Source organism: Mercenaria mercenaria, chromosome 9 (assembly GCF_021730395.1).
Source record: "Mercenaria mercenaria strain notata chromosome 9, MADL_Memer_1, whole genome shotgun sequence".
NCBI lineage: Eukaryota > Metazoa > Mollusca > Bivalvia > Venerida > Veneridae > Mercenaria > Mercenaria mercenaria.
The window spans coordinates 79939996-79965867 of NC_069369.1; the positions used below are offsets into that span (position 1 = coordinate 79939996).

At 35.2% G+C, this 25872-nt stretch overlaps 2 protein-coding genes across 5 annotated transcripts in view; one reads left to right on the plus strand and one right to left on the minus strand.

Moving 5' to 3' along the window:
- The first annotated feature begins 2255 nt into the window (after nucleotides 1–2255).
- LOC123546322 (fibropellin-1-like) lies at nucleotides 2256–8938 on the plus strand. Its single transcript, XM_053552080.1, has 7 exons — nucleotides 2256–2408; nucleotides 2893–3009; nucleotides 4042–4133; nucleotides 4677–4808; nucleotides 6340–6761; nucleotides 7143–7233; nucleotides 8391–8938. Exons 1-7 carry the CDS (start codon nucleotides 2361–2363, stop codon nucleotides 8524–8526), a joined length of 1038 nt encoding a protein of 345 aa, XP_053408055.1. The 5' UTR covers nucleotides 2256–2360; the 3' UTR covers nucleotides 8527–8938.
- A 996-nt stretch (nucleotides 8939–9934) lies between these two features.
- LOC123547562 (ectonucleoside triphosphate diphosphohydrolase 8-like) overlaps nucleotides 9935–25872 on the minus strand; it is a 57813-nt gene continuing 41875 nt past the window's right edge. For all 4 annotated transcript variants that reach the window (XM_045334757.2, XM_053551831.1, XM_053551833.1 and 1 more), the window contains 3 exons: nucleotides 22712–22825; nucleotides 17355–17492; nucleotides 9935–15578 (listed from right to left, as the gene is read on the minus strand). In XM_045334757.2, coding sequence (XP_045190692.2) covers nucleotides 15348–15578; nucleotides 17355–17492; nucleotides 22712–22825 — 483 coding nt within the window. In that variant the 3' untranslated portion in view covers nucleotides 9935–15347. The remainder of the gene's footprint in view (nucleotides 15579–17354; nucleotides 17493–22711; nucleotides 22826–25872) is intronic.

Sequence of the window (25872 nt, forward strand, 5' to 3'; positions counted from 1 at the left end):
GAGCATAACAGGGCCTAGTACAGAACCTGCAAAACACCTTCACAAGAAACAACAACAACAAAGAAAAACATACTGGTAAGGGTTCAAATTTTTAGTAGTAGTATTAGCTTGAACGTAATACTGTCAGTAATAGTTAAACAAGTACTGCAATCCCCATTCATCTTTTAGTACATCCTTGTGTGAATAACTAATTGAACGGGCTTGGCTGTGGACTTGTCTAACCTAATATAAATCGGAGCGATTTTAAATCGTTTCTAATCCAGGGCGATGGAATGGTAATGTTTATAATTCTATTCGTAATAAATAAATTCTTTATTAGAAAAAAATATACGAAAAGCTCAACACCAGCACGATATAACAATAATTTTACAGTTCCTTTCACTGACGTTTCGGAACTATCCATTTTCAAGATAAGCAAGTCAAACGGAAGCTAAGTAAGATAGATATCTTTAAGATAGATATCTTTTATTCCCCCAATAATGGAGGGTACAACATAATTATATACAAGTATATGTACAATAATACAAAATGTCAGTAATTAATACAGCACTTACAAATACAGTTACAAACTAGCATAACATTAAATGTAATTACTTAGCTCTAACAAAAACACACATATAGTTGGACTTATATTTAGATAACATATATCTCGAAAGTATCGAAAGGCATAAATCCAGTATTCTATATATACACATGTAAATGTTAAAGCCATACCAGGACAGAAATATAGCAAATACTTTCACATCAAAATATCGACAGCCTAGTCAATGAAACCGAAAATACTAAACAAGTTTTTTCCATAGAAAATATTCAAAAATAGACAATAGGAATTAACAACATTTGGAGTTGAAACCACTTGGTTGCAATGTTTTAACAGTTTGACTGTAACGTTGAAATGTACATTTGATATTTTATTGGGAACTTTATGCAGGAAATTTAAGTCACTAATGACATATCTCCCTTATCCATCGATTTTCGCCTATAAAACTGGGCTCTGATGTAAAACACATGTATCATATACTTCAATGGTGTGTCATATTGACAGTATTTTATCTGTTTATATGAACATCTTTTGAAAATTTCATATGACAATAACAAGGTTTTCGTAATAAAGTATGCAACAGAACAATGGTCTAAAAAGTACATTCAAACCCAAAACATACATCCTTACAGTCTAGGTTAAATGGCGTAATAGTGAGATTAGTTATCCGGCTGGTCAATAAGAATAAACAACAACAACAACTCGACAATTACATGTTTTTGGCTAATGAAAAGTAAAAATATGATACTTATGGCTTGTACAACAAGCGTTAAATAATGTCAAACCAAATACCCGATTTAGTACGCCCCTGAGTTCACGTACATTTAAAATAGTTTTGCTTGCCAATATATTCAGCATTTGTGATAAATATTTTCTCTTTATATTTTCAAATAGATATTTTTTCTGGTTTATCATGTAATATAAATCGTGTTTTCTGTATATTGCATGTAAATTAAGATAAACATTTAGTTGACCTTTTGTTCCTTTATTTAGCTGAAAGTGTCTTGCATAAATCGACGGATCAAAATAGAAACAAAACAATATAAGGCCTTTTCGAAAAGCCATGAAAAATAATTTCCATTGAGAACAGCGAGACTTATATCAAGACAGTCATGTTTTGTCTGAATGCTCTTATCCATATAACAGTTAATTGTGTCATTTTAAAGTAATCTACAAGTGAACATGTTATATGTTTTCTATTATATTCTGCTTTTTCATTCTGTTACTGATGCATGCTGTTTAACGTGATTATTACCATTTCTGAATAATTGATTAGGTGCAAAATAACTACTAAAGTGTCTTTTTAAAAAAAATCATCTTTTCTTTTTGCTTAATTGAGAAATGTTCCGAAATCGAGGCAAGCTTCTTACTCTTTTTACAGCTATCATATACAAACATGGATTATATTAATCATTTGGGTTTTATAGCACAACAAAGTTAAACTTGCGTGCTATCAGCAATAACAATGAGAGATCATTTTCTACTTATACTGGTTTTCTACTGTTTACTCAGTTATAAACAAAATTTAATAAAATCTGAAGCTTTTAATAACTCTCCATTTTCTAGCGAAGACTATTACAAAAGAGGATACATTTAGGAAATCCTGCTGATAAAGATGTCATTGTAACTTGAATTATTGAGAAGAAACGTATAGCAAATGCATGAAATTATCTATCATTTAAAATCCCATAATGCACCTTCCATAAGTGTCAAAGAAGCAGAATGTTAAATTGCCCATGTTGATGCCTATATGAAATATTCAAAACCACTATCAGTTTTGAAATTTTATATTTAATGGACAGCATTTTAATTATCTAAAATGCTATTTTTGATTATCTTATTACCTCTACATATAAATGTATATGAGGTGAGTTTTAAAGACTTTCTCTGTTATTTTCATAAATTCTTTTGATCGATTCCTTACAAAGTTTACAATATGTCGTTTTTGTTTATCATTTTATAATTAGCTATCACAAAGGACTGAATAACAGTGCATGTTTAAGTTTGTGAAACATCTGATAAAAGTTTGTTTGTTTGTTTATAAGTTTATTAATAGTCGGTAACACCTATGGGTGACTCCTCCAGAAGATTGTTAGTAATTTTAGTAGGAGGATAGTGCAAGATACAGAAGACGCTCCAATTCCAGAAGCTTTCCTGGTTCTTCAGCGTGCCAGGTGTAAAGCACCCATACACGGGATTCTTATCCCAGTGTTAGTAATTTTTTGTTGGAGGGGGGGGGGGGGGCGGGGACCCGAACTCACGACCCATGGTTTCGTAGTCAGACAGTGTTACCGCTGGACCACTGCGTCCGCTGTCTGATAAAAGTATGTCGCACTTGTTCTTAAATACAGGCGGTGGTTGTCAACGTAAGCACCACAAATGTCACGCAATGTGGAGACCAGGAATGCCTGCATTATGCACTGTGTACAAATGATGGAAAGGCTTGTCGGTGCCGACATGGCTATCAAGTAAGTGAATTTACAAGTTACTTAAAATTTAACATGAAAACTATGCAGATTAAGAAGAAAAATGTGCTTCTATAATTAGATTCAGAGAGCATTGATCTACAATTTATAATTACAAGACACTAAAAAAATCTTACAGTCACCATTTTTGTGAAACGTGGCATTCAGAGTAAGATGCTTCTGTTCAGTTGGCGAAATATGACAATACATCTACATCCGGTTTTAACGCCTACCTTTGACATGTCACGGGAATTAAATAACGCCTTTTTTCCATAAAGGTAATGACAACAGGCTAGAAGACAGACAAAGATGCTCAGTCACAATTGGTAGAAAACTGTATTTCATGGAGTATTCCACACTATTAAAAAGAAAAGCGCAGCTTCCAGCACACCATAAACGAAATGTGTTTCGAAATTTTCGAGTCGTTATATCTTCTTTCAAATAGCGTTTAGTCTGCTAGTGTCTTGCTTTGTTACGAGGATCTTTCTTTTTATTTTATTAACTAAATAGTACTGGACAGAAAAATGTAGCATCTAACGCTCAAAATGATGCCAGTCTAACTAGCTCTGTATATAAAGGTATATCATGGAGACAAAGCATCATACTGTATAACAGAGACCGGAAGTGTCCGCCGCTCATCCGGAAGACTGCAGAATGAACGCCCCTGAAAAATGCGTAATACATACGTTTTTTTTTTACCAATAAGATCCCGCTTTCGTCACAGTCGAACTAAACGTAAATATTAACTAAAAAGTATACAGTTTAAACTACCATAATAAGAATACGAAAAACGTACAAATCATTACATATATAATATAAACAGTCAGGTAATAACAGAAGGTGCTCAGGCATATCGCGAAAAAATGGGCAAAATGTGGCATTTGTCGGACTAATCTGCCTATATATCGACATCTACGGTTTTCAATATCATCAATGGTTTTTGTAAATCTCTTTTTTTCTGCTTTTTATCTAATTGATAGTACATGGAACTGAAATAGATTTGGTGTTATTTATCTATGTACTCTTTACCGGAAGGGCGATAGGTGTCAAAATGATGTTAACGAATGTGAAATGGGAGCCCCTTGTTACCACAGAGGATATTGTGAGAACACATTTGGAAACTGGAGGTAAGGTGTTTGCATTTTTTAAAAAGCTTTTATCGCAGCCTACTGCTCCATTTTTTATGAAATATTTATTAGTACGTTAAGTGTGTTGAAACATCAGCGAACAACCGTTTTAACTAAGTGAAATATGTATAATTGATAATAATAATACTATTCATGATACACGTGTAAGGTCATCTCGAGCATAAGGGTCGTGTGTGTGTGTGGGGGGGGGGGGGGGGGGGAGAGAGTCTGAAATAGCCTGTGATGACAACGTGAAGACTAGTATTTGTGAGAGATGCCGAGAGGAGAGAAGAAACAAAGAGGTGCTGAAGAAAAGATGAAAAAATGATTGATCTATAATTATATATGTTGTTTATTTCTGTATTTGATATAAGAAGGTCCTTTGGAAGCTTAGAATGCAGCCAAGCAAAGTAATAGCAGACTCGGTTCATTGAAGAGTCGCGCCTTCGGTCAGCAAGAGATGTGAATAAATTTACAATTTGACTGTCGGTTAATTGCCGCCACAGTTAGCGAGGTAATGAGATAGTTTTGTATTCGTTTCAGTTGTGATTGTTTAGAAGGTTGGAAAAATGGTGTTGATGTTCATTGTGAGGTTAAAACTAACCAAGATATACGCTTCCGGAAGTGTGTGCCGGAATGGATGGGAGACATGTGTCAGGACCAATGCCTCAATGAGTAAGTATTTCTGGATCAAGTATAATACATACATATACCTTATCACGATTCTTTTACATGTATTCTCTCTTAATTCTAAAAAAAGCATTTTTCGTAAACAAGATTTCTTTATTAAAGTACGCGAATGTAAAAGGGGTTTAGGAGATGAACGCAATTGTAATGCGAATGCACGCGACTGAATGTTTTGTATCCTATATAATTCTTAGGCAGCTTTCGAACATACCGAGTGTTAAGATAAAAAGACATACCTCACATCAACCCTCACTTCACCGGACATGCACATTAGAATAACCTGAAAAATAATACTCGTACACAAATGATTATTCTTTGCGGATACTGAAACGTACTGTAGCTTAATAACATTAACTGAATATTTTATATAAAGAGGATACCTGTTAAAGATATCCAACGGGTATCTTTAACTAAAACATTTTATATTTAGATATTTACTTCTTACCTCTAGATGTATATCTATGACTGAAGTTGTTCCAGGTCTTCAATAAAATTACATCAGTTCTACACAGTGCAAGTCTGTAAAACTTTCAAAAATGTCTTTTGAAAACATTTAAACTTTAAAACTCTGTAAGTTTCTGTAAGAAATTTGATTTTTATCACAATAATAAAAGGTATGAACAAGAAACGGTTGTTTTGGTGCTTGTTTCGGTCACATGACCAAAAAGTTCAAGGTCAAAATTGAACTTGATTATTTGAGGTCAAAATGTAGGTCACTAGATCAAGTTATGGAAAAATCTCGTTAACGCTCTAGAAGCCACATCAGTCCTCACAGTGCTTTGATTTAATGGTAGTACACATTTATACTGTGTTCAGCCATACATGTATACAGCGTGTACTATTTTTAAGCTAATTATAAACGTGTTATTTTTCTGTTTACATATGTAGTATTTGTTCAGGTTTTCAAATATAATAATAATAACTTGGGTCTTGTATACCTTTCAGCAGAATAAGTATGTCTACTTGTGCATTGTATATTTAATCCCTACCGGTGGAACAACGGAGGGGCCTATAGAAATGCCCTCCTTCCGTCCGTTCCTTCGCAAATCTGGATCTTGCTGTAACTCAAAAAGTATTCAAGCCATGTTAATAAAACTTGGTATGTGTATAGTGCGCGCACATGACTTATGCTTAGTCAAAGGTCAAGGTCACTGCTGACGGTCAAGTGAAAATTGTTTCTGCTCCATAACTTTTATATGTATTGATAAAGTATCTTAGTGTTACACACAAGCGTTCCCCATGATGAGACGATGTGTCAACGCATGATCTATGCTTGTCGGTTAAAGGTCAAGTTCACTGTTCAAGGTCAAGAAAAAATTTGTTTCTGCTATATATTACTAATTGCATTGAAGGATTTTTTGGCACTACACAGAAATGTTCCCCATGATTAGAAAATGTGTCACGCACATGACCTATGTCAAAGGTCAAGGTCACTAAGGTCAAGGCCAAGTAAAATTGTTTTGCACCGGTAGGGTACTTCTGTATTGCCTCTGCAATACTCCTTCGCTTGTTTTATTAGTTCTATGTGTGGACAGAACCAAATATGCAGGAAGCGAGGAAGAGGATTGCGATGTTTATGCAAAAATGGATGGGAGGGGGATAAGTGTACCGTCGACGAAGACGAATGCAAGAAAAGCCCATGCAAAAGTTTTGAAGTTTGTATAAACACTGTGGGTTCTTTCACATGTACGTGTCAAGCTGGACGGCAAGGTTCTAGATGTACCGATGATATAAATGAATGTTTGGGAAATCCGTGCAACAATGCTGGAACATGCACAAATACGGACGGATCCTACTTCTGTTACTGCACAGATGGATGGAACGGTATAAACTGTGACAAAGATGTTGATGAATGTATTAACCAACCTTGCAATGATACCTTGGTTTGTTACAACACGCCTGGTTCCTTTTCTTGTGATGTATCACCTAATCTGGAAAAAGGTAAACGCACTTACTGAATAGATATAACTTAAATTGAACCGTCTTCTACTACAAACAGAGCTTACGTTATACATTGTATATATAAAGTTTAATTAAATTAGAAATAATACATAAAATTGTGAACATATTTGTAAACTCTGTATGCCATATCATGTCTTTCTTAAACGATTTTTGTTTTCAAAAATTGTACCTTTTTGAAATTTCAAAATTAACTTCTGGTATTTGAATCGATCTTTTTTTCTTATAAGAGGTTGTTTCGATTCTGCCGGTAAATAAAAAAAACACTTTAAACCAGTTAAATTTAAGAGTTATGGCGATGAGACATTTTGCTTTTTTGCTATTCCTAATTCTTTATTGACATGAGTGCAGTTGACATTGCAGGATTAAAAAGTACGACTGTAATTGTTGTTGCAAGTCTGGGTGCGCTTCTGCTTTTCATCACTTTCATATTGATCACTGCAAAGAGTAAATGGTATGTATTAGCCTTTGATAATTAAATGATATTACGGACATACAATCAAATTGTCGCTAGATAGGCCCTTTGTTTCCTGACACATGACCAAACATGCTAAATGTATACAGCTTGCCAGATTGGGATTGAAAATGCTGATCATTTCTTTTCAAATTGCAGTTGTTTCCGAGACTAAAGACATAGGTTGTATATAGCCACACGTCCCTTTCATAAATTTAGTTCTTCAATGGTTCATACTGATTTACAAGAAAATCGTTAAGTAAATTTCTAAACAAGTTATATACGATAGTGCTTAACGGAAGTTCAATTATTTAGTGTTTCTTACATTAAGTCATGTTAAGTTGAACATCAGCCTTATTCTCTTGATCATAGTCTCTGCATTTCCAACCTCCTTTCCCCCTGCAATCCACTATTTCCAGTGCTGACAAAATTTCTCTGTTTTAGACGCTCTGTGAGCAGACCTAATATTTCATTGTATCATTTATAAAACAAGGTCAGCTTTGTGTAAAACCTAGTCAAAGGTCCGTTAATTATACCGATGCTCAACATAACTGAAACTGAAATATCTGAGAAGTACCACGACCAGTTAAGCAAAAAAAAGAAACAGCCTTCACTTAGAAAGAACCTCCTTGGGTTTATTTATTGCAACAACTAGTTCTCATCTTGCAAATGCATTTGCGACAGCTCGTTCAGAAAGCAACGTAAAATGCCTGTGTGATTGGAATGTTTTGGACTTTTTCGGTATTTTTAAAGAAAAAAAGCCTGTCGTAATACCGTCCCGTCGATACGGATCGAAACAATATAAGACTACTTTACAACATTCATGTCATAGCATCGAAAAGGTGTACCTGTTCTTTAGACTGACGTGCACATTGTTTGAATACTTTCAGTGCTTTGTAGTACAAATATACTGAATGTCCGTAATAATTATATAGAGGAAGTGGCGATTCGCAAAGAACGAAATGGCATGTTATATATACAGGTGACCCTTATCTCTGGAATCAAATACACGTCATTCGATTTTTTCTTCGAAAATTGGACTCGTTAGAACAGTATTGTCTTTCGTATTAGGTGCATTGATATTTTTTAGGTTATATGCTGTGTAGAATATATAATCCATTGCACGTTTTTTGTTTTTACAAACATGCTTTTTACAGTCGAGGAAATCATGCACAACGCAGAGGAAGAACGGCTGTGCAACCAGAAGATCACACAACTCCCGAACAGAAGTCCAATGTTTCTGTAGCACAACAAAGCAAACCAGATGCAAAAAGAAAAGTTCTTGACTTCTGAAAGTTATATGAGTTTCAAATATTGTTGTAACCTTAAAGACGTTTTCCTTTGGAAGTACAGATTTGAATCATAGCCACATTTACGGTAGTTTGCTAAAAATCTATACAAAACATGTTAGAAAGGTGAACGGTTAGAAAAATATCAATTTTGCCTTTGACGCATAATTTTACTGCCAATTATAGTATTCTGTAGGGAATACATTTTTTTTAACATTTCACAAAGTTGGTTTCAGTATGTGTGTGATACATTAATCTAGATACCCCGAGTAGCGAATGTATCTTCAGAATTTTCTCCTTCAATTTAGTAAACCAATAGTTCTCCAAATTTCAGTGGAGGTAACCAAGAAGGTCTCATGAACCTAAAGTACATTGTATAGCGTGCTATTTTAATTACGTTTAACAAAAGATCAAAGGCGACGGTTGAAACAAAATTGTATGACATGTACAATTTGAAACAATAAAGAGACACTAAATGTTAATATATATAGAGGCTTAATTTTTTTACCTTATTACGTTTCATCCTGACCGTCCTTGACATATTTTTACATGTATTAGTACAAATACTGTAACGCCGTATTATGCCTGATATCTTTTTTATATAAGCCGTGGGACCGAAGAGTAAATGAAAAGAGTGATGTTATTATGAGACATAGCTTCTTTAAAGGTTGTGAAAGAAAGCAGCAGCTAAAGTAACTTTACCGGTTCTCGCTCTCGAGATTGCCATTCTACAGATGCGGTACAGACTTTCTTGACCAATGATCTACAGAGCCGCTCTGCAAATCCGGTACCGACTTTCTAGACCACTGTTCTTCAGAGCCATTCTACAAAGTCTGTACCGACTTTCTAGACCACCGTTCGAGCCGTTCTACAAATATGGTTCCGACTTTCTGGACCACCGTTCTAAACAGTCATTCTACAAATCCTTTACTGACTTTCTAGACCAGCTTCTACAGAGCCGTTCTACAAAATGGGTACCGACTTTCTAGACAGCCGTTCTACAAATCCGGTCCAGCGTTCTACAAATCCGGTAGCGACTTTCTGGACCACCATACTAAAGAGCCATTCTACAAATCCTGTACTGACTTTCTAGCCCAGCGTTCTACAATTTGACGAGGGCTATATTCATTAATTTTGCAATCTTTCCTCATAGAAGGTATAGATTCCTCACCAATAGATTTATGAAAGAGTGTTCCTTTGAACGTGTTTTAAGTATGGTGGGCTTTATGGGAAATGGTACAAACTGACGTGAGGGCATTCATTTCCATAATAATTGTAAGTTTAGGATGTGTATGTAATAAAAAGATTATTAGATTTGCAAAGAGAAATACGCACTCGTTCTTTCGCATAATTACACTGCTATAGACAGCAGGTATTAGAACAGAGCTGACAAACTACAACAACTGCAGAAGGAACTTTATAAAATCTTTATTCAACGTTAAACTGTTTATAAAACTGACTGTATGTATTATCAAGCACAAGTACAAATTGCATCTAATATAACCATCACAAATTATAAGAGTATTAATGTCATAAAACTTGATAAATAATAGACAGTTAATAATATCTCGGTCATCACGTAAATCATGAGCAACTCAATGACTGATAATTTCTTTGTAATCAAGAAAATCATGTACAACTCAATGACAGAAGATAATTCATCGGTAATCAAGTAAATCATGTACAACTCAACGAAGATAAACTGGTCACCAAGTAAATCATGTACAACTCGACGAAGATAAAAAACTGGTCACCAAGTAAATCATGAGCAACTCAAAGACAGAAGATAACATTTTGTAATCACGTAAATCATGTACAACACGGTGACAGTGGGTAATATATCGGTCATCACGTACAATTCAACGAAATAAAATATCGATCACCATGTAAATCATGTACAACTAACCCAGTGAAGACAATATATCGGTCATCACGTAAATCATGTACAACTCATGACAGTTTTATTTTAGGTATAGCGCTGTTTTTAACAATATTTCAGAGTAACGGCAGGCTCAAAGACAGAAGATAATATATTGGTCATCATATAAATCATGTTACTTTAGAACTTCAAAATCTACATGTGGCTATTAACAAATGATATAACAGGGATGCCACTTAGTTGTGACAAGAGCACCGCAATGTGGAGCAATATATGCAGGAAGGTATGACCTTTGACCCCAACGTGTGCAATGCGGAGCACTATACGCACGAAGGTATGACCTTTGACCCCAACGTGTGACCTTGACCTTGAAGCGAGCCATCCGAAACATGCGCTCTGCACGTCGTCTCGATGTGGTGAACATGTGTGCCAAGTTTCTTTAAAACCCTTCAAGCAGTTCAAGAGTTACAGAACGGACACGAAACAGTCATATGACCTTTGACCCCTAAGTGTGTCCTTGACCTTGAAGCAAGGCATCCAAAACATTCGCTCTGCACGTCGTCTCGATGTGGTGAACATTTGTGCCAAGTTTCTTTAAAATTCTTCCAGCAGTTAAAGAGTTACAGAACGGACATGAAACAAAGTCATATGACCTTTGACCCCTGTGTCCTTGACCTTGAAGCGAGCCATCCAAAACATGCGTTCTGCACGTCGTCTCAATGTGGTGAACATTTGTATCAAGTTTCTTTAAAATTCTACAAGGGGTTAAAGAGTTACAGAGCGGACATGAAATTGCTAACGGTCAGGCAGATGGACACTGGCGTCATAACATAATACGTCCCTTCAGGCGTATAAAAGTGAAATTCCCTGACTTTTTCCTGACTTAACCATACTTCCCTCTGACCAATACCACCATATTTTTTCCGCCGCCTACTCCCCTACAGCCGTCCAATCAACCCTTTTATATTTATGCTCTGAAAGCAAGGATTGCAAAGCCTTTCAGTCTTCAAAATTCCAAAGTTAACACAAAAACGAAATTGATTTAAACACGTGTTTATACACATTTACACCAAAATGTGTTTGGAAATACTTATAAATACTCCTTGAGGACTGCCATAGTCAATGAACATTCCAAACGTTGACCCAGAATTTCATTTTTCCCTGACTTTTCTAAAACTTCATTTTTCACTGACTATTATCAAGATTTCCCTGACAATTCACTGACCTTGAAAAAAAATTTTTCCCCCCTGACTTTTCAAGGTAAGTGGCAACCCTGTATAATGTATTCATATTCTCCGAACAATAACTTTAATTATCCTTCAGCTTCAAACACCTGGGGCGGGGTCAATTTTGACCCCGGGGTTCAGGATTTGAACAAATTTTGTAGAGGTCCACTAGGCAATGCTATATGTGAAATATCTAAGCTCTAGGCCTTTTGGTTTATTTTTAGAAAAATTTTGAAGATTTTCCTATGTCAAATCAAGTGACCCCTGGGCCGGGGTAAATTTTGACCCCGGGGTCATGATTTGAACAACTTTAGTTGAGGTCCACTAGGCAATGCTACATGTCAAATATCTTAGCTCTAGGGCTTCTGGATTATTTTTTAAAATTTTTTGAAGATTTTCCTATAGAAATTTATGTAAAATCAAGTGACCTCTGGGGCGGGGTCTATTTTGACCCCGGGGTCATGATCTGAGCAACTTTAGTTGAGGTCCACTAGGCAATGCTACATGTCAAATATCTAAGCTCTAGGGCTTCTGGTTTTTGAGAAGAAGATTTTTTAAATTTTCCTATGTAAAATCAAGTGACCCCTGGGGTCATGATTTGAACAAATTTGGTAGAGGTCCACTAGGCAATGCTTCACACCAAATATCTAAGCTCTAGGCTTCTGGTTTTTGAGAAGAAGATTTTTAAAGTTTTTCGGTTGCCATGGCAACCAGAGTTCTGCATGGAATTCAATTCTTTGAACAATTTTTGTAGAGCTTCACCCAAGAAACATTCCTGTGAAGTTTGGATGAAATTGGCCTAGCGGTTTATGAGGAGATGCCGTTTAAAATAAAAGTTTATGGCCGGACGCCGGACGGTGAACGATCAGAATAGCTCACACTGAGCCTTTGGCTCTGGTGAGCTAACAATCTGCAACAAAATATGGAAAAGTGGATAAAAATGAGTTGCACCAAATTGCATTTAGTGTATTATATAAGACATATTAACAAAATATATATTCTTACATTAACAAGTGCTGTTAAAATATATACAAAATATGTTTTGTTGATAATATATATACTCACTTAAGTAAATACAAGCAACTTTACACATCTAGTGATTACACATGGTGACTGACTTAATTGCATTTAAGGGACATATAAAATACAGAATATATAACAACAAGCATATTTCTAGACAAGCCTTTGCACGTCACCAAATTATTTAACATATAACTTTAACATGATTATGGAATGGTTCAACTATAAAAATTTAATGGTACATTAACTGTAGAATCTATGAAAACCAGAGCTTCTTTTGAAAAAAGCGCATGTCTCCCACAAAAGCCTAATCATCTAGATTGGCACTTCTTCTCCATTATGTGTATCTGAGTCAACCATGCACCAAGACCTGTATCACTGGCATCAGTATTTTCGGTAATGCAAGGGTCATAATTCCGAAGTGCCTAGGCCTAATTGGCTAGTTATCGAACTTGGCAGAGGACTTATTGGCAAACACAAGTTTTGTGAAGATCGGATGAGAACTGTTCGACTTAGAGCACATACAAGATTTGTGACAGACAGACACACGTACACACACACACAGACAGGAGTAAATCAATGTCTCCCACCACAGTGGTGTGGGAGACATAATAAGCTAACAAGTAACCTATCAAACTTCAATTACATTAAGTTATGAAAAATATTTCAAAGTCTTAAGCATTTCCAAAACATACCTCATTACTCCTGTCTTATAGATAGTATTGTCAAAAACTCACTTTGCTATGTCTTTGTATCAAATAGCTTTTTTCTCTCAAGAAATGTCTGAATAGATAAAACATTTCATGAAATTCTTACATTTTGTTACACAACTGAAGTATTTACTGGGTATTTTAAAGTATTTACATCGTTTTTGATAGCCTATGAATGCCCATCAGTTTTTAATGTATTTACATCACAAAATATTATAATCCAGTGTGAATACTGAAACATGTCAAACTGGCCGATTTACAAATGCAGTGTTCAGTATCATTTTAATGCTATTTTTCGATATCATTTTAACATTACACTGTTCAATTTGCTCACATGTGCATGCAAACAGCAAGTTTCAGCACTGAAAGTGGAGGATGAACTAAATGTTGTATTTTAATCAGAGAATAATAAAAACTATGTACAAATTTTGGTCGTGGTCAGTATTCAGTCTTATCAATGAAGACAGACGTACAAATACGCTTGGGTGGCTGTACAGTATGTGCACATTTAAAAAGATATTGCTTCATAACCACTCATAAACAAATGAAACCAAGTCTGATATTATTTTGTTTGGTCACTTTTGTCACTTCTTGTAGATTTAATTTCAATCTTTACACAGCTGTAACTTGAGACATTTAATCATTACCATATTCATACTACAAAACATTATAATAGAATGTTACTATGTACAGCATCATGCTATACTGCCCTATTCTAAGGTACGTCCGACTATCACTTTGATTTTTGCTAATGACCTGTTTCGGCAAATCTATAGTACATTGTATATTCCAGAATCCAAAGTTCTTAACCTGACTTAGGCAATTCAGAAGAGCTGCTGGACGACAGCAATGCTCTGTTTTTCAAAAACCTTTTCAATAAAAAAGTTACAATAATTAAACCATAGACATACACAAGAAGAATGGGTCAAAGAACTTTCCACTCTTAAAATGCTGAAAGAGATAACAGAGTGTGTGTGTCTGTTCGGGCTTAAAGTCTTTTTCAACAATTTTTCAGTCGAAAGAGATAACAGATACCAAGTAGAAAACGGGGGCATAACTTCGTGAAACAGTTACGAGACCTGTACATTGCAAGCAATATCATCTCAATGAACAAGTCTGTGAAGTTTCAATCCATTCCTACCAGTGGTTACCGAAATGCAAGTCTAAAAATGGGCATAACTTTGTAGAAAGACGACTAGATGAGTTGAAAGGGCAATTTACATCAATACCTAATATATTTATTGCTATGGATGGTTTAAAGTAAGACTATCTAGTGCATCATACAACAAATATGCTGCCAATGATGGTTAGTCAGAGGTAACTGTGAATGTAATTTGATTTAAATTTAAAGGTCACTGTTACCTCGAACTTGACCTACTGATCTCAAAAACTTAGGCGGCCATTAACTTATCACACAAAATCACTCTTTGAAGTTTGAAGGTTGTCAATCTTAGCTTTCTTCTTCTTCAGTTTATACTTGATTGAAAACCATTTTCAGTATTGAGACCATGGTGGTCTTGGCCTTTGTTGTACTGGCCCCAACAAATTATCTACTCAAAGCACCATCTTATGAAGTCTGGCTGCTGTAATCGCAAGCATTCTTCGGAAATAGATTTTCAGCCTCAAGGTCACTGTGAATTTGACCAGCAGCTATCAATTCTCAAAACAACAAAGGACAAATTCAACCTACGAAGTTTGGTTGCTGTAGGCAATATTGATCAGAAACGAATTTACCATCTTACAGACTAGACTTGTAACCTACGAATATCCGTGAGCCAATATTCACTACCTTCTTCAAAGTGGGTATAAAAATATCATTTCTATAACAGATGCTGTCAGATGACAAAACAAGTGCCAGGCATTCTCATTAATATGTGCCAAAATGTACACAACACTTTTTCATGTCTTTAATATTTTATATTCTGTTAAATCCATAAATATCTGCTTTCTGTACCTTTCTACCATTTCAAAAACCAAGAATAACCTTATATTAAACAGCTCCATAAGTTGGCACCCTTTCATACAATCCAAGAGTCTTTTCTTGCTGGTGTTTCCTTGCATAACATCCAAACCCGACTGATAATAATATAAATATTGCAAACAAGACAGTCAGAGATGAGAAAGCTGTAGTTGTGATAAAATGTTCCGGGCCTACAACTGGAATTACATTACTGGAGTTCAACATGTACCCAAGTGTCCAGCCAATGTCAGTATTATTTATCTGAAAATTTAAAATATGCATTCATATAGCAAATGATTTATTTAAACTTATTAAAAATACTACACAATTAAATCAAACAAGAGTGCCAAACTGTCACAATATACACCCTTCACAGTAAATTACATTTAAAAATTTTTTCTACTTACCAAGCAGACTAAACTTTAGTTCAAAATTTTCTCAATTTTGACTTATTCAAGGCTTATAACTCCAGAGCAACGACGACTATCTAGCTGATTACTGAACTTGGCCAAGATAATATATTCATTTGGTGAACTCCAGATAAGAACTGCTTAAGTTATTAAGCTGACACTGTTAATTTCAGAATTAAGTAATTCAAAGGCTATACCTCAAGACTGACAGGGAGCATCTGGCTGCTTATGGAATTTATTTCAGATATAATGCCCATAAACACTGTAACTTATTTTGGTGACTTCTGAAGTAAAAGCGCGGGCAATGTCAATTTTGCAATTTTAGTAATTTAAGGGCCATAACTCTGAGTTACTGGAAAATCCAGATTGTTATTAAACTTGGCCAAGATAGTTTGGCTCATAAACATTGTGACCAAGATTGGTGAACAATGGATACGAAGTACTCAAGAAGTATAAAAAGGACACTGACAATTTTAGCAATTTTTATTAATTCAAGAGTCATAACTCCAGAACCACATAGATAAATCAGCTGGTTATTGGAGCTGGATAAGATATTATGACCATAAACACTGCCATAAGTTCTGTTGAACATTTGGAGAACTGTACTTTAAAGAGCAGCAGATGCTGCCTGTTCGCTCACTGTTACAGGTGTTCACATAATATGTCCCTTTTCCTTTTCACATCCATATAATAAAACTACAGTTTCATGATTATTTTATTTAAATGACGTTTTTTTTTCTACTTCTGTACCTTTATTTAAACAATACTGCTCTAAAAATTATTTGAGTTGTTTATCTGGAGTTGGCTTTGATTCAATCAATTTAACAGTTTCAATCAAAATTTTGTCAATATCTATCTATCTATCTATCTACCTAAAGAAGTACATGGAATTTTGACCCAAACTGTACAACAATAAAAATTCCAAATAAGGGCAGAAAATATTTACAGGATATTAAAATGCGTCATTAACTGTCCATAAAATGATAAAATCTTAACATGCAGAGTCTTGTTATGTAGAATTACCCCTAGTATGGCTATGTCGGCCATATTCACTGAAAATCAGTCTATGTAAAGTTTAACAATGAAGAATTAAGAGCCCTTCTGTCTCATTCACCCCTCACAATAAACAGATAAAATATTTTTATACTTTATCCTGGACAGGAAGGTCCAAAATATGTTATGCCATTTTGGCCAAAATAAATTAATTATAAACGTTTTCACTTATATTTATAAATAGAGGATTTTATATGAGTGCCTAGCATTTTATCAATTTTATTCCAGTTTAATAAATTCAATGCGGAAAGTCACAAATGTAATATTCTTTTTATCATATGTTAGCTTTTCCTGTCAAAACATAAAAAATTCAACGTCAAACATGTAAAAAAGCAATATAATTATGTTACAAAATATACAATCGTGCCATGTTGCTGTGAGCTTGCATGTAATAACTTTGTATGATATAAAAATACGTCAATATCAATGAACTGAATTTTTACTGAACTATGTATTCAACAAGTGATTTATTTGGCTGATAACAACTGACAGTCACCAATGACAGAGTGGTTTTCAACTAATACTAGTTTAATTTTCCTCAAAAATTTGAAATAAATAAAAAATATCACTTTACCTTTTTCACAAAATTTATATTCTCCCAGGTAATGTTGTCAAATTTGTATGCATCAACAAGTAATGTTCTTATAAAATGTCCTTCAAAACAGTACCAACCCAACATGCTGCCGTTGTTACCTGCTGGCATATGGGATACCTACAATGGTAAACAGAACATAAAAAGTTACAGTATGCCTACCATTATACAGTTAACTGCAAGATTCTTTGAGAGGAACAGTCAAAATTATTTTTCAGATGTAGCATGGATGACATTATTTCCAGGGTCTCAGACTAATAAACAAAGAGCAACCATTCTAAATTAGGTGGGCTGGTGGTCTAGTGGTAACACGCTTGATTGTCAATCCAGAGGTCCGGGGTTCGAATCTCGGTCCAGGCACTGGAAATTTCTGAGATGCTCTTGACTGTCTCCCACCTAGCTAGAGGCCTGAACTGGTTCTTCCCAGGAAAGACGACTTCGCGTGTATCAGTGCTATACACCGGGCACGTTAAAGAACCAGACTGTCTATTCGCAAAGAGCTAGGCTAAGTTAGCCGGACATGTCTGTATCTAAAAACGTTCTCTCTGTCTGTTCTTGGGGCTTTATCTCACTCTGTCCCTCTTGTCAGATCGCTCTGTGTCTGTACTAGTAGAGGATGAATTTCGCACCCTTTGTGGCTGCGTCTGCTATATGTAAAGCGCCTTTGAACGTGTTTATCATGAAAAGGGCGCTATATAAATCTGGTATAATAATCACGGGGGAGGAAGTGTCACACGAAGGATGGAGTTCTTCTGATAACCTGTCATGTTTTCTTCTGATAACTGTTACGGAGTTCCTGGAAAACGTTACAGAGTTCGTCTGATTTCTGAATGACGTGCCAAGGAATCGTAGGAAAAAATGGTAATTATTTATCTTTAAATATAGAGAATGTGGTGTAAAACTAAAGTTTGATGATCAAGGTTGCCTGATGTCTTGTGCTATGCGTCAGAAAAAACTGTTAAGTCTAATAATCAGCGCCACTACTTTGAAAAGAAGACATTTTGAGTAAAATATCGAAATCGTTTGCTCATTCATACATATTATTCTTCTTATTCACGTTCTTCATCCGCAGCACATGCAATAGAATAATTTTAGTGCAAAGTTGCAAACATATACCACTTTCTAACAATTTTATGCCCGATTTTTCAAATGTTACGGAATTCCGGTGATAACTCTGAAGATGTCACAGAGTTCTTATGATAACTTTTATTACTGCAAGGGTGTTTCTTGAGCTATGTTAAGATACGTTTTAGCTAATTTTATTATTTAAAAAGGGTGTTAACGATGTTCTAACGTAATATATTTATCCAAGGCACAGTATTGTGGTTATATAATGTACGGTATGTGTGTTTTTTGAGTTCCAATGATAAGTTTTTAGTGTTATATTTGTTATTCTGACTAGATGTTACTTTTAAAGGGACTGTGTACGCTCATAATGATGACCTGGCTAACTATGGTTAATTTTCTAAATACAAATTGCACATAAATGATGTACAGTGTTAAACAGTTACAGAAATATACTCTTATTTTCATTTAATTGGCTTGGAAATTACCTTGTGGATTCTACTGTAAGAAAGTGCAGAATCCTCTTACTTTATAATATTTCCAGCTAAACTCTAAAATACCATTCTATTTAGATAGCACTTTAAAATTCACATTATTCACTCATTATGATATTCTATATGACAAATAGTATATGCACGTATGAGGATGACAACCCCCTATTTGGTACGCAGTATTCAGCGCATCGAAAATTATAGGCATTCTGTAAGATGTAATGACAATACTGCAGTATTAACGCCTGTCACATTACGAACATGTCGGTTATCTGCCTCGAATCTGTGGTAAATATGCTATAGCATCATATGACTCATGTCAATTGATTACACATGAAGCGGTAGCTCGCTCTCTGTGTTGTGTAGTGTCGCATTGTGACTGTACTTTTTCAATGTCAGCTATATGAAGGATTAAAAAAATTATGATGGTAAAGTTATAATTATCATGGTAAATCATACTATATAGCATTATTTTTTATCATTATTACATTCTTTATAAAAATTCTTTTGATATGAATACAACTGTATGCGAAGGCGTTCGGATTAAAGTTAAATGCTTTTATGAAAATAGTCATGCGATTAACATTAGCAAAGTCGCAAACACAATTATCCTTGATAAATTTTATGTATATTGTACATTTGGGGCTACAATATTGGTGTGTTTTAAAATAATTTCTTGTCGCCGTTTAAGTATTAATTAGTTATTGTACGATTTTTGTTGATTATGGAGTATAATCTACTGTCGTGTGGCAAATTATGGTCCCTAGTCAACAAATATCATACAATAACGATTTTAATTTAGAGTTATTTCCATATTCTCATAGTATGGTCATGCTCTAGTCAAATCACACATGCTACAGTATTATGTTGATGGTTGAGATTGCATGTGGTACTGAACTTTTACTATAGAGAACCATATTTCGTAGTTTAACCATTAACAATTTGAAAAACATAGCTCAAGAAACACCCTGGCAGTAATAAAAGTTATCATAAGAACTCTGTGACATCATCAGAGTTATCACCGGAATTCCGTAACATTTGAAAAATCGTGCATAAAATTGTTAGAAAGTGGTACATGTCTGCAACTTTGCACTAAAATTATTCTATTGCTTCTGCTGCGGATGAAGAACGTGAATAAGAAGAATAATATCATCGTATGAATGAGCAAACGATTTCGATATTTTACTCAAAACGTCTTCTTTTCAAAGTAGTGGCGCTGATTATTAGACTAAACAGTTTTTCTGACACACAGCACAAGACATCAGGCAACCTTGATCATCAAACTTTAGTTTTACACCACATTCTCTCTATTTAAAGATAAATAATTACCATTTTTTCCTACGATTCCTTGGCACGTCATTCAGAAATCAGACGAACTCTGTAACATTTTCCAGGAACTCCGTAACAGTTATCAGAAGAAAACATGACAGGTTATCAGAAGAACTCCATCCTTCGTGTGACACTTCCTCCCCCGTGATAATAATAATATAAAATAATAATAATGCAACCTCCAATACTGAAGGACACTAGTTTTGGCTGTTGCTAAGATCTTTTATGAAATAACTGTTTTTCTTGCATGCCAGACAGGATTTTCCCATGTTTTTGCCTGTGCTAGAAAAACTCGTCTTAAACCCTGGAGTGTAAGATGACTGACATGCTGTAATTTAATGAATGAATGTGTAAATTCATATGCTATTATAATAAAATACTGCTTAAAATAAAGTATTCATTTTCCTTTATTTTCTCTACCAGTATTTATTGAAGAATACGGGATGCAAGAAAAAGAATCTTCCACTAACTGAAGGTGCAGATGGAAATATCTGGCTCTCAGGGAAACTGTTTTATGGTAACTCTGAAAAGCCTCGTTACCATCTAAACAGTTCCCCTCTAGTCAGATATTTTCATTGGTACCTTCATTAGGTGGAAGATTCCTATAAACTGCCAAATCAATAATTATGAACACAGATTTAGTTCTTAAAGCAACTAATTTGTATACCAACAGTCGATAAAATCAAACAGTGCTTTGAAATAACTGTGCACAAACTTTTAAACACACAATGAGATGCAGGCAATGGGAGAAGTTTTGTGCATCTTTGCTGCTCAAAAACCAATGCTTCCCAAAAAGCAACTAATTTACAGATAAAGCAATATTAGTACTTGTTTTGAGAACAATAACAGCATGGCCATAGTGGCTCCAAGTCACTCACTTTTAATTGACTTTTGACCTTAAAAACATAAAACACACACTAAATCATGAATGGTAACAACTGTATAAAAACAAAACATAGGCCACTAGACCCCCATTTGAACAAACCGGATCATGAATGCTGGACCATCCAGCTGAAAATGACATATTATTATCAAAAGCTTTAAATAAGCATCAACAGACAATTTAAACTGCACTATTTCAGCACAATGACTGTTACTGTTAACCTCTTCTAACCTACATCTGCAACTACAGGGAAATAAGACTTTAATGGTTTCTACATTCTGTGTTACATGTCCTCTGTATACATGTCTTACCTCTTTCCATAAAGAATTACATAGATTGATAAATCTGCAGCAAATGTCCAACCTTTTCCCATGAAGTGTTACATAGCTTCGATAATTCTGTGGTAAATGTCTTATTTTTTCCCACAAAATGTTACATAGGTTTGATAAAGAGGTGGTAAATGACTTACCTCTTCCAATGATGAGTTACATAGCTTTAATAACCTTACCTCTTTCCATAAAGTGTTAAATAGCTTTGATAACTAAACAATAAAGTTCTTAACTCTTCCCATGATGCATTACATAGGTTTGAATATTCTGTCGTAAATGTTTTACCTTTACCCACAAAGTGTTACATAGCCATGATAACTCTGAGGTAAATGTCTTACTTCTTCCCATGAAGCATAACATAGCTTGTACAACTCTGCAGTATATGTCTTACCTCTTCCCATGAAGCATTACACAGCTTGTATAACTCTGCAGTATATGTCTTGCCTCTTCCCATGAAGTGTTACACAGCTTGTGTAACTCTGCAGTATATGTCTTGCCTCTTCCCATGAAGCATTACAGAGCTTGTGTAACTCTGAAGTATATGTCTTGCCTCTTCCCATGAAGCGTTACACAGCTTGTGTAACTCTGCAGTAAATGTCTTACCTCTTCCCATGAAGCGTTACATAGCTTGTGTAACTCTGCAGTATATGTCTTACCTCTTCCCATGAAGCGTTACATAGCTTGTGTAACTCTGCAGTATATGTCTTACCTCTTCCCATGAAGCGTTACATAGCTTGTGTAACTCTGCAGTATATGTCTTACCTCTTCCCATGAAGCGTTACAGAGCTTGTATAACTCTGCAGTAAATGTCTTACCTCTTCCCATGAAGCATTACATAGCTTGTATAACTCTGCAGTATATGTCTTACCTCTTCCCATGAAGCATTACATAGCTTGTGTAACTCTGCAGTAAATGTATTACCTCTACCCATGAAGCATTACATAGCTTGTGTAACTCTGCAGTATATGTCTTACCTCTTCCCATGAAGCATTACATAGCTTGTATAACTCTGCAGTAAATGTATTACCTCTACCCATGAAGCATTACATAGCTTGTGTGTAACTCTGCAGTATATGTCTTACCTCTTCCCATGAAGCATTACATAGCTTGTATAACTCTGCAGTAAATGTATTACCTCTACCCATGAAGCATTACATAGCTTGTATAACTCTGCAGTAAATGTCTTACCTCTTCCCATGAAGTGTTACATAGCTTTGTATAACTCTGCAGTAAATGTCTTACCTCTTCCCATGAAGTGTTACATAGCTTTGATAACTCTGTGGTAAATGTCTTCAATGATGCTTTTTTCCTTGTTAAATTAAGAAAATCCATTTCATAGAAGAAACTTGAGAAAGCCTGAAAAAAAAAGTAAATAAAAGTTTTCAAAACATAAATCTTGAGCAGGATACCCCTTTTAAAGGTATTACATGAAGCATTACATAGCTTGTATAACTATTCATATCCTAATGAAAGCACAGAAATGATGTTATATCCTAATAAAAGCATAAAAATGATGTCATATCCTAGTAAAAGCACAACAAGAGGACCATCATGGTCCTGAATCGCTCACCCCTTCCCACATGATCCAGTTTTGAGTATGACATCGTTTTTTTCTATTATTTGACATAGTGACCTAGTTTTTGAGCTCATGTGACCCAGTTTTGAACTTGACCTAGATATTATCAAGATAAAAATTCTGACCAATTTTCATGAAGATCCATTGAAAAATATGGTCTCTAGAGAGGTCACAAGGTTTTTCTATTATTTAACCTATTGACCTAGTTTTTTAAGGCACGTGACCCAGTTTAAAACTTGACCTAGATATCATCAAGGTGAACATTCTGACCAATTTTCATGAAGATCCGTTCAAGGGTATGGCCTCTAGAGAGGTCACAAGGTTTTTCTTTTTCAAGACCTACTGACCTAGCTTTTGATCGCAGTTGACCCAGTTTCAAACATGACCTAGATATCAAGATAAATATTCAGACCAACTTTCATACAGATCCCATGAAAAATATGGCCTCTAGAGAGGTCACAAAGTTTTTTCATTATTTGACCTACTGACCTACTTTTTGATGGCACGTGACCCACTTTCGAACTTGACCTAGATATCATCAAGATCAGGGATTTTTTTCAGCCGTTTTTATAGCCGTTATTGAGCTATATTCCCAATGCCAAAAAGTATGTTTTTTTCCCAAAATGAGTGCAAAAATTCCCAATCTACATTCTGAAAAAAAAAATCATCAAAACTGCAAAAACATTGACTAAATTATGGACAATTTTGTAATGGCAGTATGTTCAAGAGGTTGTACAATGTGAAACAAGTGTATGAGAAAGTGCTTAAACACATCCTTACTATATCCTATGGGACTAAATATTTCCCAATCTGGAACATTTACGCGTTAAAATTCCCAATTTTGGGGGTATAGGCTATGTTCCCAAAACAGCAAGAAAAAACCCTGAAGATGAACATTCTGACCAATTTTTATGGAGATCCATTCACAAGTATGGCCTCTAGAGAGGTCACAAGGTTTTACTATTTTAAGACCTACTGACCTAGTTTTTGACCGCACATGACCCTGTTTCGAACTTGACCTAGATATCATCATGATGAACATTCAGACCAACTTTCATGAAGATCCATTGAGAAATATGGCCTTTAGAGAGGTCACAAGGTTTTTCTATTATTTGACCTACTGACCTAGTTTTTGATGGCACTTGACCCACTTTCATACTTGATCTAGATATCATCAAGATGAACATTCAGACCAACTTTCATACAGATCCCATGGAAAATATGGCCTCTAGAGGGGTCACAAAGTTTTTCTATTATTTGACCTACTGACCTAGTTTTTGAAGGCACATGACCCACTTTCGAACTCAATTTAGACATCATCAAGGTGAACATTCTGACCAATTTTCATGAAGATTTCATGAAATATATGGCCTCTAGAGAGGTCACAAGGTTTTTCTATTTTTAGACCTACTGACCTAGTTTTTGACCGCACTTGATCCAGTTTCGAACTTGACCTAGATATCATCAAGATGAACATTCAAACCAACTTTCATACAGATCCCATGAAAAATATGGCCTTTAGAGAGGTCACAAGGTTTTTCTATTATTTGACCTACTGACCTAGTTTTTGATGGCACGTGACCCAGTTTCGAACTTGACCTAGATATCATCAAGGTGAACGTTCTGACCAACTTTCATGAAGATCTTATGAAATATATGGCCTCTAGAAAGGTCACAAGGTTTTTCTATTTTTAGACCTACTGACCTAGTTTTTGCCCACACGTGACCCAGTTTCGAACTTGAACTAGATATCATCAAGGTGAAGATTCTGACCAATTTTCATGAAGATCCATTGAAAATTATGGCCTCTAGAGAGGTCACAAGGTTTTTCTATTTTTAGACCTACTGACCTAGTTTTTAAAGGCACGTGACCCAGTTTCAAACTTGACCTAGAATTTACCAATATGAACATTCTGACCCATTTTCATAAAGATCCCATGAAAAATGTGACCTCTACAGATGTCACAAGGAAAAGTTTACGCACAGACGGACGGACGACGGACACTGCGCGATCACAAAAGCTCACCTTGTCGCTTCGTGACAGGTGAGCTAAAAATGATGTCATATCCAAACAAGAGGGCCATGATGGCCCTATATCGTTCACCTGTTATCATTGCACTTGAGGACAAGAAGGTCCTCAGAAAAAATATCTAAGCCCAAAGGACAGGAACAACAAAGGGAAGAAATTTAACCAAAAAGAAAAAAAAAATCTTATCAGGTATAGATATGTTAAAATACGCCTAAAAATTGGAGGTACCATCCATGTTGTACCACAGAAAACTGGTCTCGTGTTTTCCCTATGGCCAATAATAAACAAGAGGACCATGATGGTCCTGAATCGCTCACCTCTTCCCACATGACCCAGTTTTGAGTATGACGTCGTTTTTTCTATTATTTGACATAGTGACCTAGTTTTTGAGCTCATGTGACCCAGTTTTGAACTTGACCTAGATATTATCAAGATAAAAATTCTGACCAATTTTCATGAAGATCCATTGAAAAATATGGTCTCTAGAGAGGTCACAAAGATTTTCTATTATTTGACCTATTGACCTAGTTTTCGCAGGTACGTGACCCTGTTTTGAATTTTGCCTAGATATCATCAAGGTGAACATTCTCACTAATTTTCATGAAGATCTCATGAAAAATATGGCCTCTAGAGAGGTCACAAGGTTTTTCTATTTTTATACCTACTGGCCTAGTTTTTGACCGCACATGATCCAGTTTCGAAACTGATCTAGATATCATCAAGGTGAACATTTAGATCAATTTTCATGAAGATCCATTGAAAAATATGGCCTCTAACAGAGGTCAGAAGATTTTAATA

Excerpts from the sequence above, each read along its gene's own strand:
- LOC123546322 (XM_053552080.1), top strand. The coding sequence starts at position 2,361 with ATGCTATTTTTGATTATCTTATTACCTCTACATATAAATGTATATGAG. Across the intron at positions 3,010-4,041 it reads GGTGCCGACATGGCTATCAA|GGCGATAGGTGTCAAAATGA; the intron begins GTAAGTGAATTT and ends CTTTACCGGAAG. Across the intron at positions 4,134-4,676 it reads AACACATTTGGAAACTGGAG|TTGTGATTGTTTAGAAGGTT; the intron begins GTAAGGTGTTTG and ends TATTCGTTTCAG.